General features: G+C 38.5%; 1 protein-coding gene across 2 annotated transcripts in view; it reads right to left on the bottom strand.

The window, feature by feature from the left end:
* Nucleotides 1–12,732, bottom strand: part of LOC121690383 (low-density lipoprotein receptor-related protein-like) — a 34,323-nt gene that overhangs the window by 19,362 nt on the left and 2,229 nt on the right. For both annotated transcript variants that reach the window (XM_042070901.1, XM_042070902.1), the window contains exons 3-6: nucleotides 10,952–11,291; nucleotides 7,020–7,161; nucleotides 6,218–6,420; nucleotides 5,640–5,756 (exon numbers count right to left, since the gene is read on the bottom strand). In XM_042070901.1, coding sequence (XP_041926835.1) covers nucleotides 5,640–5,756; nucleotides 6,218–6,420; nucleotides 7,020–7,161; nucleotides 10,952–11,291 — 802 coding nt within the window. The remainder of the gene's footprint in view (nucleotides 1–5,639; nucleotides 5,757–6,217; nucleotides 6,421–7,019; nucleotides 7,162–10,951; nucleotides 11,292–12,732) is intronic.

Raw genomic sequence — 12,732 nt, 5'->3', positions numbered from 1 at the left:
TAACATGGGCTGATGACATCACAATAGAGCCGTTAAGCAATTAGAATCCTATGGCAGGTGTTCGGGCCACCTGGATCAACTGCCAGTCTCAGGCTTTAAGCATACAAACTGGCCCTATTAAGACTACACATCCTGTTCAACTGCTTCCTCTGCCAAAAACTGTTTCAAAATAAAAGTCCTCACTACAATATTTCACTGTTAAACAATGTAACCCTTTAAACTACTGAACTTTTTAACTGTTCAGCCATTGTAACTGTTACTTGTCATCAACTATGACTCATACCCACTGTAGCTAGTTAGCTAAGTTAGCTAAGTAACATGGTTAGCATGTTAGCATGCTAGTTAGCATTTTTAGCAAAACTGCTAAAAATGATTTGCTAACCATGTGACTTAGCTAACTTAGCTTAGTTAGCATGTTAGCATGCTAGTTAGCATTTTTAGCAAAACTACTTATAATGATTAGCTAAGTTAGCTAAGTCACATGGTTAGCATAGTTAGCATGCTAACATGTTAGCATGCTAGTTAGCATTTTTAGCAAAACTATTAAAAATGATTAGCTAAGTTAGCTAAGTCACATGGTTACCATAGTTAGCATGTTAGCATGCTAGTTAGCATTTTTAGCAAAACTGCTAAAAATGATTAGCTAAGTTAGCTAAGTCACATGGTTAGCATAGTTAGCATGCTAGCATGTTAGCACGCTAGTTAGCATTTTTAGCAAAACTACTTATAATGATTAGCTAAGTTAGCTAAGTCACATGGTTAGCATAGTTATCATGCTAGCATGTTAGCATGCTAATTAGCATTTTTTACAAAACTGCTAAAAATGATTAGCTAAGTTAGCTAAGTCACATGGTTACCATAGTTAGCATGTTAGCATGCTAGTTAGCATTTTTAGCAAAACTGCTAAAAATGATTAGCTAAGTTAGCTAAGTCACATGGTTAGCATAGTTAGCATGCTAGCATGTTAACACGCTAGTTAGCATTTTTAACAAAACTACTTATAATGATTAGCTAAGTTAGCTAAGTCAGATGGTTAGCATAGTTATCATGCTAGCATGTTAGCATGCTAATTAGCATTTTTTACAAAACTGCTAAAAATGATTAGCTAAGTAACATGGTTAGCATAGTTAGCATGTTAGTTAGCATAGTTAGCATAACTGCTAAAATGATTAGCTAAGTTAGCTAAGTCACATGGTTAGCATACTTAGCATTTTAACATTGTTAGCATGCTAGTTAGCATACTTGGTTAGCATTACTATCTTTGTTAACATAGTTAGCATAACTGCTAGCAAACATTAGAGCCATTCCAAGTGTCAGTTATCGTCAACTATCTACCTAAATAATTTAACCATTTAAACTATCCACTTATTTAACTGTTCAGTCATTCCAACTATATTAAACCTCATCTACCTAGCAACCAATATAGTTTGTTTTTACTCTGTATGATATTTTACATCATATTTTTGCATTTTCATGCACTGTATTTCCTTCAGGAAATGCTTTTCTAGTTATAGTGTACTGTTCTTCATAGGCTTCTTCTTCTTCTTCTTCTTCTAACGCATTTAATGCAGCTTCAACTGTTTAACGTAGAAACTTCATTCAAACTATGTTACTTAGGTCTTACTTAGGACAAGAGTGCTATGTATTTTTCAGCTTTGTAACTTTTATACTTTTTAAACTATTAAAAACTATCAAAATTTCCCCATAGACTTAACATTGCCCTTTATGACATCACAGCAATTAGAATCCTGTGGCAGGTGTTCTCAGGCTTTAAGCATACAAACTGGCCCTATTAAGACTACACATCCTGTTCAACTGCTTCCTCTGCCAAAAACTGTTTCAAAATTAAAGTCCTCACTACAATATTTCACTGTTAAACAATTTAACCAAAGATCCTTGATTACTAGCAAGATAGAGCAACGTAATTCGTTACTATGGGAGCAAAACGGGACAGTTCCGGTCTGCATAAGTGGGAGTGTCACCTTACGTCACTAAATAAACTTTCTCTCTTAATAAGCAATAAGAACAGATAAACATAATTGTGTTCACAGTAGTATTGTCTATAATCATGTATGATGCCAATGAATCATTCTTTAGGACATGATATGAATAATTTAATTAGTCATGTGAACTGAGCTAGCTAGCTTAAAATGCTATACAAGTGGATGGGAGTAGCTATGGCAATACAGCTATGCGCTAACAAGTGACTAGTAGTTGAAGGACTTCGCTTAAACTTAATATACTGTTGCAAATTCACTTGAGTTTAACTAATGTCAGTAATGTTATTCAGCTAGTTGTCATTTCAAAGAAATTACACTTCTCCGTTTAAAATGTTACCTTAGCTAAGAGGCTAGCTAGCATGCTAACAACCGGACAGTAACTGGCAGCAGCATGGTCTGATATTAAGTTATTTTATTACAAATCCGAACGCTAAAAAATTATACTTTTAGGCTTGAAATGATCCCAAACACTGACAAAATTTTGCTAACCATGTGACTTAGCTAACTTAGCTTAGTTAGCATGTTAGCATGCTAGTTAGCATTTTTAGCAAAACTACTTATAATGATTAGCTAAGTTAGCTAAGTCACATGGTTAGCATAGTTAGCATGCTAACATGTTAGCATGCTAGTTAGCATTTTTAGCAAAACAGTTAAAAATGATAAGCTAAGTAACATGGTTAACATAGTTAGCATGCTAGCATGCTAGTTAGCATTTTTAGCAAAACTTTTAAAAATGATTAGCTAGGTTAGCTAAGTAACATGGTTAACATAGTTAGCATGTTAGCATGCTAGTTAGAATAGTTAGCATACCTACTAAAAATGATTAGCTAAGTTAGCTAAGTCACATGGTAAGCATACTTAACATGTTAGCATGCTAGTTAGCATAGTTAGCATACCTACTAAAAATGATTAGCTAGGTTAGCTAAGTCACATGGTTAACATAGTGCTAGTTAGCATAACTACTAAAAATGAAAACATTAGCTAAGTTAACTAAGTTAAGTAACTTGGTTAACATTATTATCTTTGATAACATAGTTAGCATAACTGCTAGCAAACATTAGAGCCATTCCAACTGTCAGTTATCGTCAATTATCTACCTAAATAATTTAACCATTTAAATGATCCACCTATTTAACCGTTCAATCATTCCAACTATATTAAACCTTATCTACCAAGCAAATCATTTAACTATATAAACTATCCACCTATTTAACTGTTCAGTCATTCCAACTATATTAAATTAAGTTGTGTATTTAGGTTATGTTGTAGCAATTTTAAAAGCCATTTGATAATCTTCCCCACTATGGGAGATTCAGTCATTCCAACTATATTAAACCTCATCTACCTAGCAACCAATATAGTTTGTTTTTACTCTGTATGATATTTTACATAATATTTTTTGCATTTTCATGCACTGTATTTCCTTCAGGAAATGCTTTTCTAGTTCATATTATTATATTATAAGGCTGTCAAATTAATTGATTAATTTCGATTAATTAATTTGAGAAAAAATAACTGATTAAAAAAAAATAACGCAGATTAATCGATTCTGTATGACCTTTGACCCTGAGACGTTGTAGTCAGTAACCATTAGACTGTAAAATGAAAGAGAGAGAAGAAAATGTGCTGCCTAGATCATTGATTGGAACATTTACTTTTCAAAAACGGCTTGATGGTGTTGATAAAAATAAAGTGTTGATTAAAATAAAGTCCTCTGCAATGTATGTGATAAAAAAAACTTCTTCCCGAAGCACTTTTGAATTTATTTCCTCAGCATATTAGGTCATATCATAGATTATTATAGCCATTATTAAAATAATAATAAAAGAGTTTTTGAACTTTAATGTCACTAAAATACTTTCATATATGCAATTAATTTAGATTAATTAATCACAGAGTATGTAATTAATTAGATTAATTTTTTTTAATCGATTGACAGCCCTATTATATTACAGTAATTGTCGGTTCATGTTCACTAGAGGCGATTGCTAAGACTACAGGTAAAGCTCAGCCTCCTAAAATATCGCAGAAAATTGCATCAAATACTGTATTACATTAGACTACTATTCCAACTAGAACATGCTAAAAACGTGTTCAACATCATGGCTAATTTGTTCAGCAATAAGGTTTTGCCTGTTATCTATCGTGATTTCGCACCCCTAATACATTGCTGTGACGACAAGATCCATCAAAAACCCAGACGCTCACCTAGCGTTCATGGGCTTCGGAAAAACCTTTTTCCCAGTGAAAACATCATCATTCCATGTCATTCACGTCACGTTATGTGTGAGTCAGAGGTCGGAAACTGATTTTGCTAACAGAGTTGCCCAGTTCGTTGTAGTTCGTTTGTAGTCCATGTGGCCTTTCATGTCCAACAGTTTTAATGTGAACTTGGGAATTTGCCGTTTTTGTCACTTGAAAGCTGCATATCTTTCTTTCACAAGCGTCTTACACTATATTTTAAGCAAATACAGTTGTTTATTTAGGATTAGTGAGTGTTTTAACCTTTGTTGTGGCATCCATGTTTGTCACACATTCCAACGGCAAAGCACATGAACACTTGCTGTGGGAAAAACAAAGTAGCCACGGGGGCGGTCCTTGTCATTCTGAAGTGCCATGAATGCACCATCAGCTTCACTGGACTTTCAATGGCACTACAGAGTGGGCTGATCTCGGTGCATAAAAACTAGATGTTTATTGAACAAACGCCACAAAATCGTCATTTCCAGGGAAGCCCGGCATCTCTGGGAGTGAATGGGGCAGTGGGATGGCCCGGACGCTGAGCTTCTGTATGATGATTGGAGGAACTGTCATAGTGGCTGGACTCTTTTTGATTGACAGCATATGTCGCGATCAGAGGAAGAGTTTCAAGTTCAGTGATGCGTAAGCGTTAGTATTGGCAGGTGAAGTTCAGAGGCAAGGCAAGTTGCAGCTCCAATTCCTATATATTTGTGAGCAATACAGTCGGTTTCTATTTGTCCTTGTACATATCCTACTGTAGCTGTACATACAACCATAATGTGGAGTTACAGAGTTTGTGACTTGCTTTGATTCAGTTGTGTATTTAGATTACGTTGTAGCAATTTTAAAAGCCATTTGATAGTCTTCCCCACTAGGGGAGATTCAAAATAAGACAGCAAGGCAGATGAACATACAGAATAGTCACAGAGAAATACTGTAACTCCAGTAGGCTACCAAATAGCCTAAGCTCCCCCCAAGGTGAACTGGTAAAATGTAGCCAAACCAGCTGCCACACTCACAATATAGCACCTTAATAATATTAATTTAATATTACCATTTTATCAGAGCTTCTCCTATTCCTAAAGACCAGCAACCTCCACTGATATTCATGTATGTTAATTTTAAATGGTAAGAAATCATTTTATTTGTAACAGTTCTCAAATACTCTTATTAACAGTGGATTTAAAAAAGAACTGTTGTTTTGCCTCATTTTTTCAAATGCTAAAACAAGGAAGCGTGTATGTATTGGTGTGTATCCCTATGTATGTGTGTACAGTATACACACACATACACACAAACATTTACGTGCACACAAACACACACACACACACACACACACACACACACACACACACACACACACAACATTCACACACATACACACACACACATACACACCTTTGCAGCACATCTCATCGCTGCCGTCTCCGCAGTCGTTGATTCCATCACATGTTTTGTCATGCAGCACACACTTTCCATTTGCACACTGGAACTTACCGATGTCACATTTATTACCTGAAACATCAACAGTGAACAGATTTAAGTTTGTGTGTGTGTGTGTTTGCCAATAAAAAAAACACTTGCAATGTATGAATGAGACTTAAAAGAGAGAAACAGAGGGAGAGAATGTGTTTTTGTTTCTGAGACATTGCACCTAAAGACATCTACCGATAAGGTCTCAGGTTGTACAATGCCAGAATTCCCCATTAAAAAAGGGAGACATTTTGTGTGTGTGTGTGTGTGTGTGTGTGTGTGTGTGTGTGTGTGTGTGTGTGTGTGTGTGTGTGTGTGTGTGTGTGTGAGTGTGTGTGCCTATACCCTTGAATCTGTAAACTCATGGTAGATTGCTGAACTGCTTTAATCTACTGGATTATTCAGAAGATTTGATTCCTAATGTAACTTGACTTGTAAAGTGTGTGTATATGTAAACATGTGTGTGTGTGTGTGTGTGTGTGTGTGTGTGTGTGTATTCTGACCTGGATGTGGATTACCACTGTTACTGTAACAGTTGGCCACTGCAATGTGACTTTTATCATTAAGTTTGACTGGACTGCCAATGTGACACTCAGCCAGAGAGTACTCATGTCCTTTACAGAAGACAGGAACACACACATCTGGCAGAATGATGTTCTTTCTTGGAACATCAGAGTACTTCCTATTGGCTGCAGTCTTTGCCAACCTGAGGTAGAGAAAGAGAGAGAGATGGAGAGCGAGAGAGAGAGAAATTAATTTGTCATATCAATAAAGCCAATAAAGTCATACCGATGTCATTTAAATGTGAAGGGGCTACTGTATGTAGAATTCTATAGGATTAGAGTTGTCCTGATTGCACCATTATGTTCACAACAACACTTCCACTGACTTGCATTATATTTGATACAGCACCACATAATGTACACAGTGCTGTTACAAGAGACACAGTCTGGAGCATGCTGCTTTAGTGGATATCTGAGCAACACACAGTATAATCATTCTTTACATTACATCAAAATACTTATTTCTTTACATTCTCTTGCCATTTCAAGGTTCATGTTGAATGTTTCAAACTTAAAAAAAACTATACATAGCCCCTTTTAAACGTGAGAAATGAAAGCAGGTGGTAAAGACACTCCACAACTGACTGCCTGACATCAAACCTTTCAAGCTCTGCCACCAGCTGCAAATGGATTCTGGTAGTAGATAGTAAGCAACACAGGAGGACAGCAAGCAATACAGGAAGCAAATATGTCATGAAGTAAGCTATAGTGTCATTTGATTGGATGGCGGTGAAAAACGTACGTGTGGAACATTTTACGACATGTAACATGGGCAGCAGCGATATTCCATCCTTCCTGACACACCAGTGCTTTTGTTGAACCTTTGGGCAGCTGCACCTCAATCACGTCTTTGACGATCAGGGATTCTTGAAAGGCATTGTTAGCTACACACAAAAAAAAACACACAAACATAAACATCCAAAGTGCTCTACTCAAAATGTGTTGGTGTTTATGTGTGTTTACACGTGTGAATGTGTGTGTGTGTGCATCTGTGTGTCTGAGTCTGTATGTCCATGTGTCTGTGTACCAGTATACAGTATGGGCAGGGTTGAGTAGTAACTAAATTACAAGTAATCTGGATTCCGGTATTTAGCACTTTGAGCCCCTTTTCTGGTTTGTTTTGGATGAACTAGAGTGGTGGACACTGACATTTTAACGATTGGTCCTGTCTCGACTTTTCTGACTCGTTTTGAATCGCCTTTGACTAGTCAGAGTCAGTGTTGCGTGGGTTTGGTCACAAGCGGCCTGCGGTCGCCCGATATTTTAATCAACCCGACCGCAACTCGGACCGCGAATATTAATTAGGACAAAATTATACCTGACCCGCGATCCGACCCGCTTATTTACAAAATGTGTGCTTTTGGTTATAGTCTGCATGCAGTGTGACAGTAGGCCATTTCTGTAAAACAAACTAATTTATTTAGGCATGCAGAACATAATGTTTGCGTAGGAGAGAGAATGAGAATAAGAGCGCAAGCACGCACGCAACCACCAAGGATTAGAACACTAGGATAAGATTTGAAGGCCATGGACATACATCTTTCTTTCGAAAACAGAAATAGTGAGGCAAGGTAGGCTAGAGAGATACATTGCTGGTCAAAACGTTAGCGTAAGAACTGGTTTACAATGCTGAACGAAGCACAAAGCTTTACAAAAGCACATCCACTGTTTAAAGTCACAAACACAACGAACTGTAACTTTTATGCATGCGCGAATCTATACATAGGATGTGTAGTCTGTGCCATAACATTTATTCCTGCAGGCTGCCAGTTTTGGCTGTCATACTTTTAAATGGCTTCGCAAGAAGTAGGCCTACATAGACCATAACTTAGTCATCTTCTTTAAGAACTTTTCCCAATATTTCCCATAGCCTATATCGCTTTTCCTGAAGGGGTGTCTATTATTTTTAACTCGCGTCTTCAGCTTCTTTACTGTTGACTTTACTGTATTGATGCTTTACGGTATTGATGCCAGCCTTCTTGTGATATTTTAAGCAGGCCTAGGCCTATTTGTAGAAAATATATATTTAATTAATTTTAACTGACCCGCCCGCAAATGACCCGAATATCATTAAAATATTTTGTTTATGACTCATCATCCGCGTGCAACCGCTTAATTTCGGGCAGACCGCGCAACACTGGTCAGAGTGGCTGCCTACAGGCATGCTCAAACATGTCCTAAAACAACTCTTAACGTTCGTTTTCAAAACTGTGCAACTGTGCAACACCGAGTGGTTAGTGGTGTTCGTTGATTATTAAAATCAAATATATCGGCGCAATGTATGATTTCCAGCCGTCTTATTTGCTATTGTGGAACTATTTTTTCAGACACCTCACAACCGTGAATAAACTTACGCTCAATTGTGAGCCTGATGTGTCAACAGACATGGTGACTATGTTGTGCAAAAACAATAATTACAATAAAAGCAGGGCTGTTGAGCTCTGTACGCAAGATTAGGCCTACCTCTTTTCAATCCATTATTATTAGATATTTCTTTTGTAAAGAAAAAGCCTACATCTATCCCTCATGTTATACCAACATATTTAATTCACCTGAATATAGGCTACAGTAGATAGAGGATTATTGACATCTGCTGTTGTCAGTGTGCAGGCTATCCTTTAAAGGCAGTTTAAAGGGATAACCAAAGTGCAGTTTCCTACCCGAAACTAGAAAGTTACTAGGTCGGCAATCGTCTAGAGAAGGCCGCTCAAGACAATGGCAGAAGTGCCGTTCTTCATGTTATATTTTTTACAGTCTAGTTATGAAGTTATGTGCCATCAAAATGATTTTGGAGACGTAATGTTAAGGTCGAAAATCTCACTTTAGCTGATGAGCTCTCACCCATCGCTGCCGTTCGATGCTTTGCTGAACATTGTGTAGCCTACCTGAAGGTCGTTGACACCTTTATTTGCAACCGACAAGTAGGCCTAAGTGCCTGCTTTGCAGGTCAGCACTCAGCTTCATGTTGATCTCGACCGAGACAAAAACATGGAAATATACGTTTTAATTTGTCAGTGAACTTACACTAGGCTAAACAAGGCCGTTTGCGCTATTGAGGTGACTGACTGACCAATTAAATGTTTACAGAGATTACTATCGACCAATGACGGTAGCTAAGGTCAGGCTCTACACACTTTCCACTCAATGCAAAGCGAACTGTAGGGGGAGGGCGTGACTATATGTGAATGAAAGACATAGATAGGCTATATATGAATGAAAGAGAGAGCAATGCAAATTCGCTGTAAACACGTTTGAGGCTAGAATAAGAAAATCCCGGACAACTTTGAAATTCCACCCGGACACATTTTTAGGTTTCAAAAAGAGGACATGTCCGGGCAAAAGAGGACGTCTGGTCACCCTAGGTTTCTGTGGCCATGCGGCCCCTCTAGGCATTAAACAAAGACACCCTCCCCTCCCCCAATGAAATGCTAATGTACTGGTTCCAAGGGCTATCAGATCCACAAGACAAAGGATGTTACCTTGCTATACTGTATCCATATGTCATGAAATATAAATGTATTCATGTTTGGTATCATTGTAATAGTCTCAGTACAAGGATTGTAATGATTTAATTGTAAGAATGTTTGGAACGTTCTATAAGTGACATTTCTGATGTATAAGATATCTCTCCTCATGCTGATCAGATAGGAATGCATAGGTGTGATACAGGTGTGAGTGGTCTGATGCCATCTGGAGAACCAACCACGTTGACTTGTGTTGCCGCCAAATTCTTTCTTTGTTTAACCCATACAAAATTGACTAACTTTCATTGTTAGAGGAACGAGAACTAGGACGAGAAGATGGTGAACTGAAGAAGAGAGAGAGATGTTGATCCAACAGAGGCCATGACCATAGACCATTTTTACCCTCTCTGCTTGTAACAGAATAAACCTGAACACCACTAACCACTCGGTGAGTTGCACAGTTTTGAAAACGAACGTTAAGGGTTGTTTTAGGACATGTTTGAGCATGCCTGTAGGCACTCTGACTAGTCAAAGGCGATTCAAAACGAGTCAGAAAAGTCGAGACAGGACCAATCATCAAAATTTCGGTGTCCAACACTCTAGTTCATCCAAAACAAACCAGAAAAGGGACTCAAAGTGCTAAATTTCGGAATTTTCCTTTAAAAGTCGGAAAATTAGATAGACCTAATTTGGATTGAATGCACACTCACAAACACACACAAGTCAAGTCAAGGGGCTTTTCTATACACTTTTCTTTCTATCAATTCATCTGAAACAGACAAAAAGGGTCATGCTCCTACCCATGATAATAACATTACAGTACATAATGCAATAGAAGGCATTCTGGGGCTGCATTTGCAATGTCAGACATGCTATTCTCCGTACGTATTTTAAGTCAGTGTAGCATCAAAATGAGCTTGACGCTATTATTTTAAGCCAGGTTTGATTTCAAGTCAAAAAGAAAAGGAATATTGGTGGAACAATTTTTTGTCAGTGTAAGAAATGGATTACATTTTAAAGTAATCTGACCCAACATTGTATATGGGTTTGTGTGTGGCAGCATTACAGTTGACAGACAACTTTGTAAAATTCCTCTTGTGTGGGTACGTGTGTGTGTGTGTGTGTGTGTGTGTGTGTGTGTGTGTGTGTGTGTGTGTGTGTGTGTGTGTGTGTGTGTGTGTGTGTGTGTGTGCATCTGTGCAGGTCTCACAACGGCAATTGGTTCCTTGGTGAGAGAAGACCGGAGCTTTATTCTTGTCCTTGCAGGTCTCTGCCACGGCGTGACATCGGTTCTTGGACTCCTTCCCATCACGGGTGCACACTTTCTCCTTAGCATAGCACTCATCTGGCTTAGGATCACATGTGCACATTGCAGTACCCTCTGAGCAGCGATGCCCCAGTGGACAGGAGACCTTTGCACACGACAGTTGTGTGTATTGCTGTTTGAGACAATCCTCTGGGCCCAGGTATCTGTCGGTGTGGATCTGAGACTGTGAACCAGATGTGGGTTGTACTGCTGGCTTGCTGCTCACCACTCCTGCTGAGGGGAGCTGTTTGGACAGATGATGAGACTTCAGATTATTTCTCCCCCCTTCTCTCTCTCTCTCTCTGCACACAAACACTCCACACACACACACACACACACCAACAATTAACAAAGCTATACATGACCCATTTGAACAGAAGGGTTTACATAATACGAAACAGATATTAATATCAAGATGTAGGGGACACACATACACACACACACACACACATAGGGCTCTATTTTGGCGATCAGAAACAGATGGTCAGAGGCTTACGTTTTTAAAGACATTAAAGGCGTGGCCAGTCCATATTCACTGCCCAAGGTTTCTTCCTTGGTAAGGGAGTTTTTCCTTGCCCCTGTTGCTCTTGGGTGCTCCTTGTTGGTGCCTCCCCCAATCCCAATCCTCCCCCACCTTTCTTATGCAGTCCTTGCCACTTAATCTACTAAACCCCTCTTCTACTGCACTTTTTACCCCCCCCCCCCCCCCCCCATAAATGCACAAATAGGCTGACACCAGACATAATTTCACTGCATTTCTTACATCCAGTAACTATATGCATGTGACAATAAACTTCCTTGTATCCTTGTATCCTTGTACTTACTGAATGGAGTGATTATGTGATCAAATGTCGGGGCTTGGCACAAAAAGGGTTGTTGTTATGTTTCTTAATCAGTCATGGATGTGCTTTGGGCGTAACATCCTTTAAACCATAAGAATGACATCTGTCATTCCCTTTAACAGCAAGCAGTGCAACTTCAAACAGTGCATCAGTATTTTGATAGTCAGCGGCGCATTTGAAGGAATCTGCTTGCACGTGAGACCATATGGAACAGGTATGTAAAAATGTAAATCAGGTTTCTAGGCCAAGTATACTAAGTATAATGTCTGATTTTAGCCTTATCAATTATGAAACTCTGATTAATACTGTTCAAAATCTCAGCTCTGCTACATCCCAACTGGACACTTTGCCTACTAGTTTTTTTCAAATCGGTCCTTCACCATAACAGCAAATGTGCTTCAGATTGTAAATACATCGCTACAAACTGGCACTTTTCTAGATCCCTAAAAACAGCAGTTGTAAAGCCCCTGCTCAAAAAGAATAATAATTTGAATCCGCTAGTACTGATCACAGACCAATATCCAATCTACCTTTTATTGGGAAGGTCATTCAAAAAATTGTTTTCAACCAACTAACTGCTTTTTTATCATCAAATAACTATTTTGATGCCTATCAATCTGGCTTTCGTGCTAATCATAGCACCGAAACTGCCCTTGTTAAAGTGGTAAATGACATTTGTCTAAACACTGATACAGGCAAAGCATCCTGGCACTATTTGACCTTAGTGCAGCATTTGATACAGTTGACCACTGTATACTACTGCATCGACTGGAGCACTGGGTTGGACTTTCAGGTGTGTAAAATCCTACCTACAACACAGTAGTTACTTCGTCGCTATAGGAA

Source organism: Alosa sapidissima, chromosome 18, assembly GCF_018492685.1.
Source record: "Alosa sapidissima isolate fAloSap1 chromosome 18, fAloSap1.pri, whole genome shotgun sequence".
Taxonomy (NCBI): Eukaryota; Metazoa; Chordata; class Actinopteri; order Clupeiformes; family Clupeidae; genus Alosa; species Alosa sapidissima.
The sequence above is the reverse complement of the archived record's forward strand: the minus strand, read 5'-3'. Positions and strand labels throughout refer to the sequence as shown.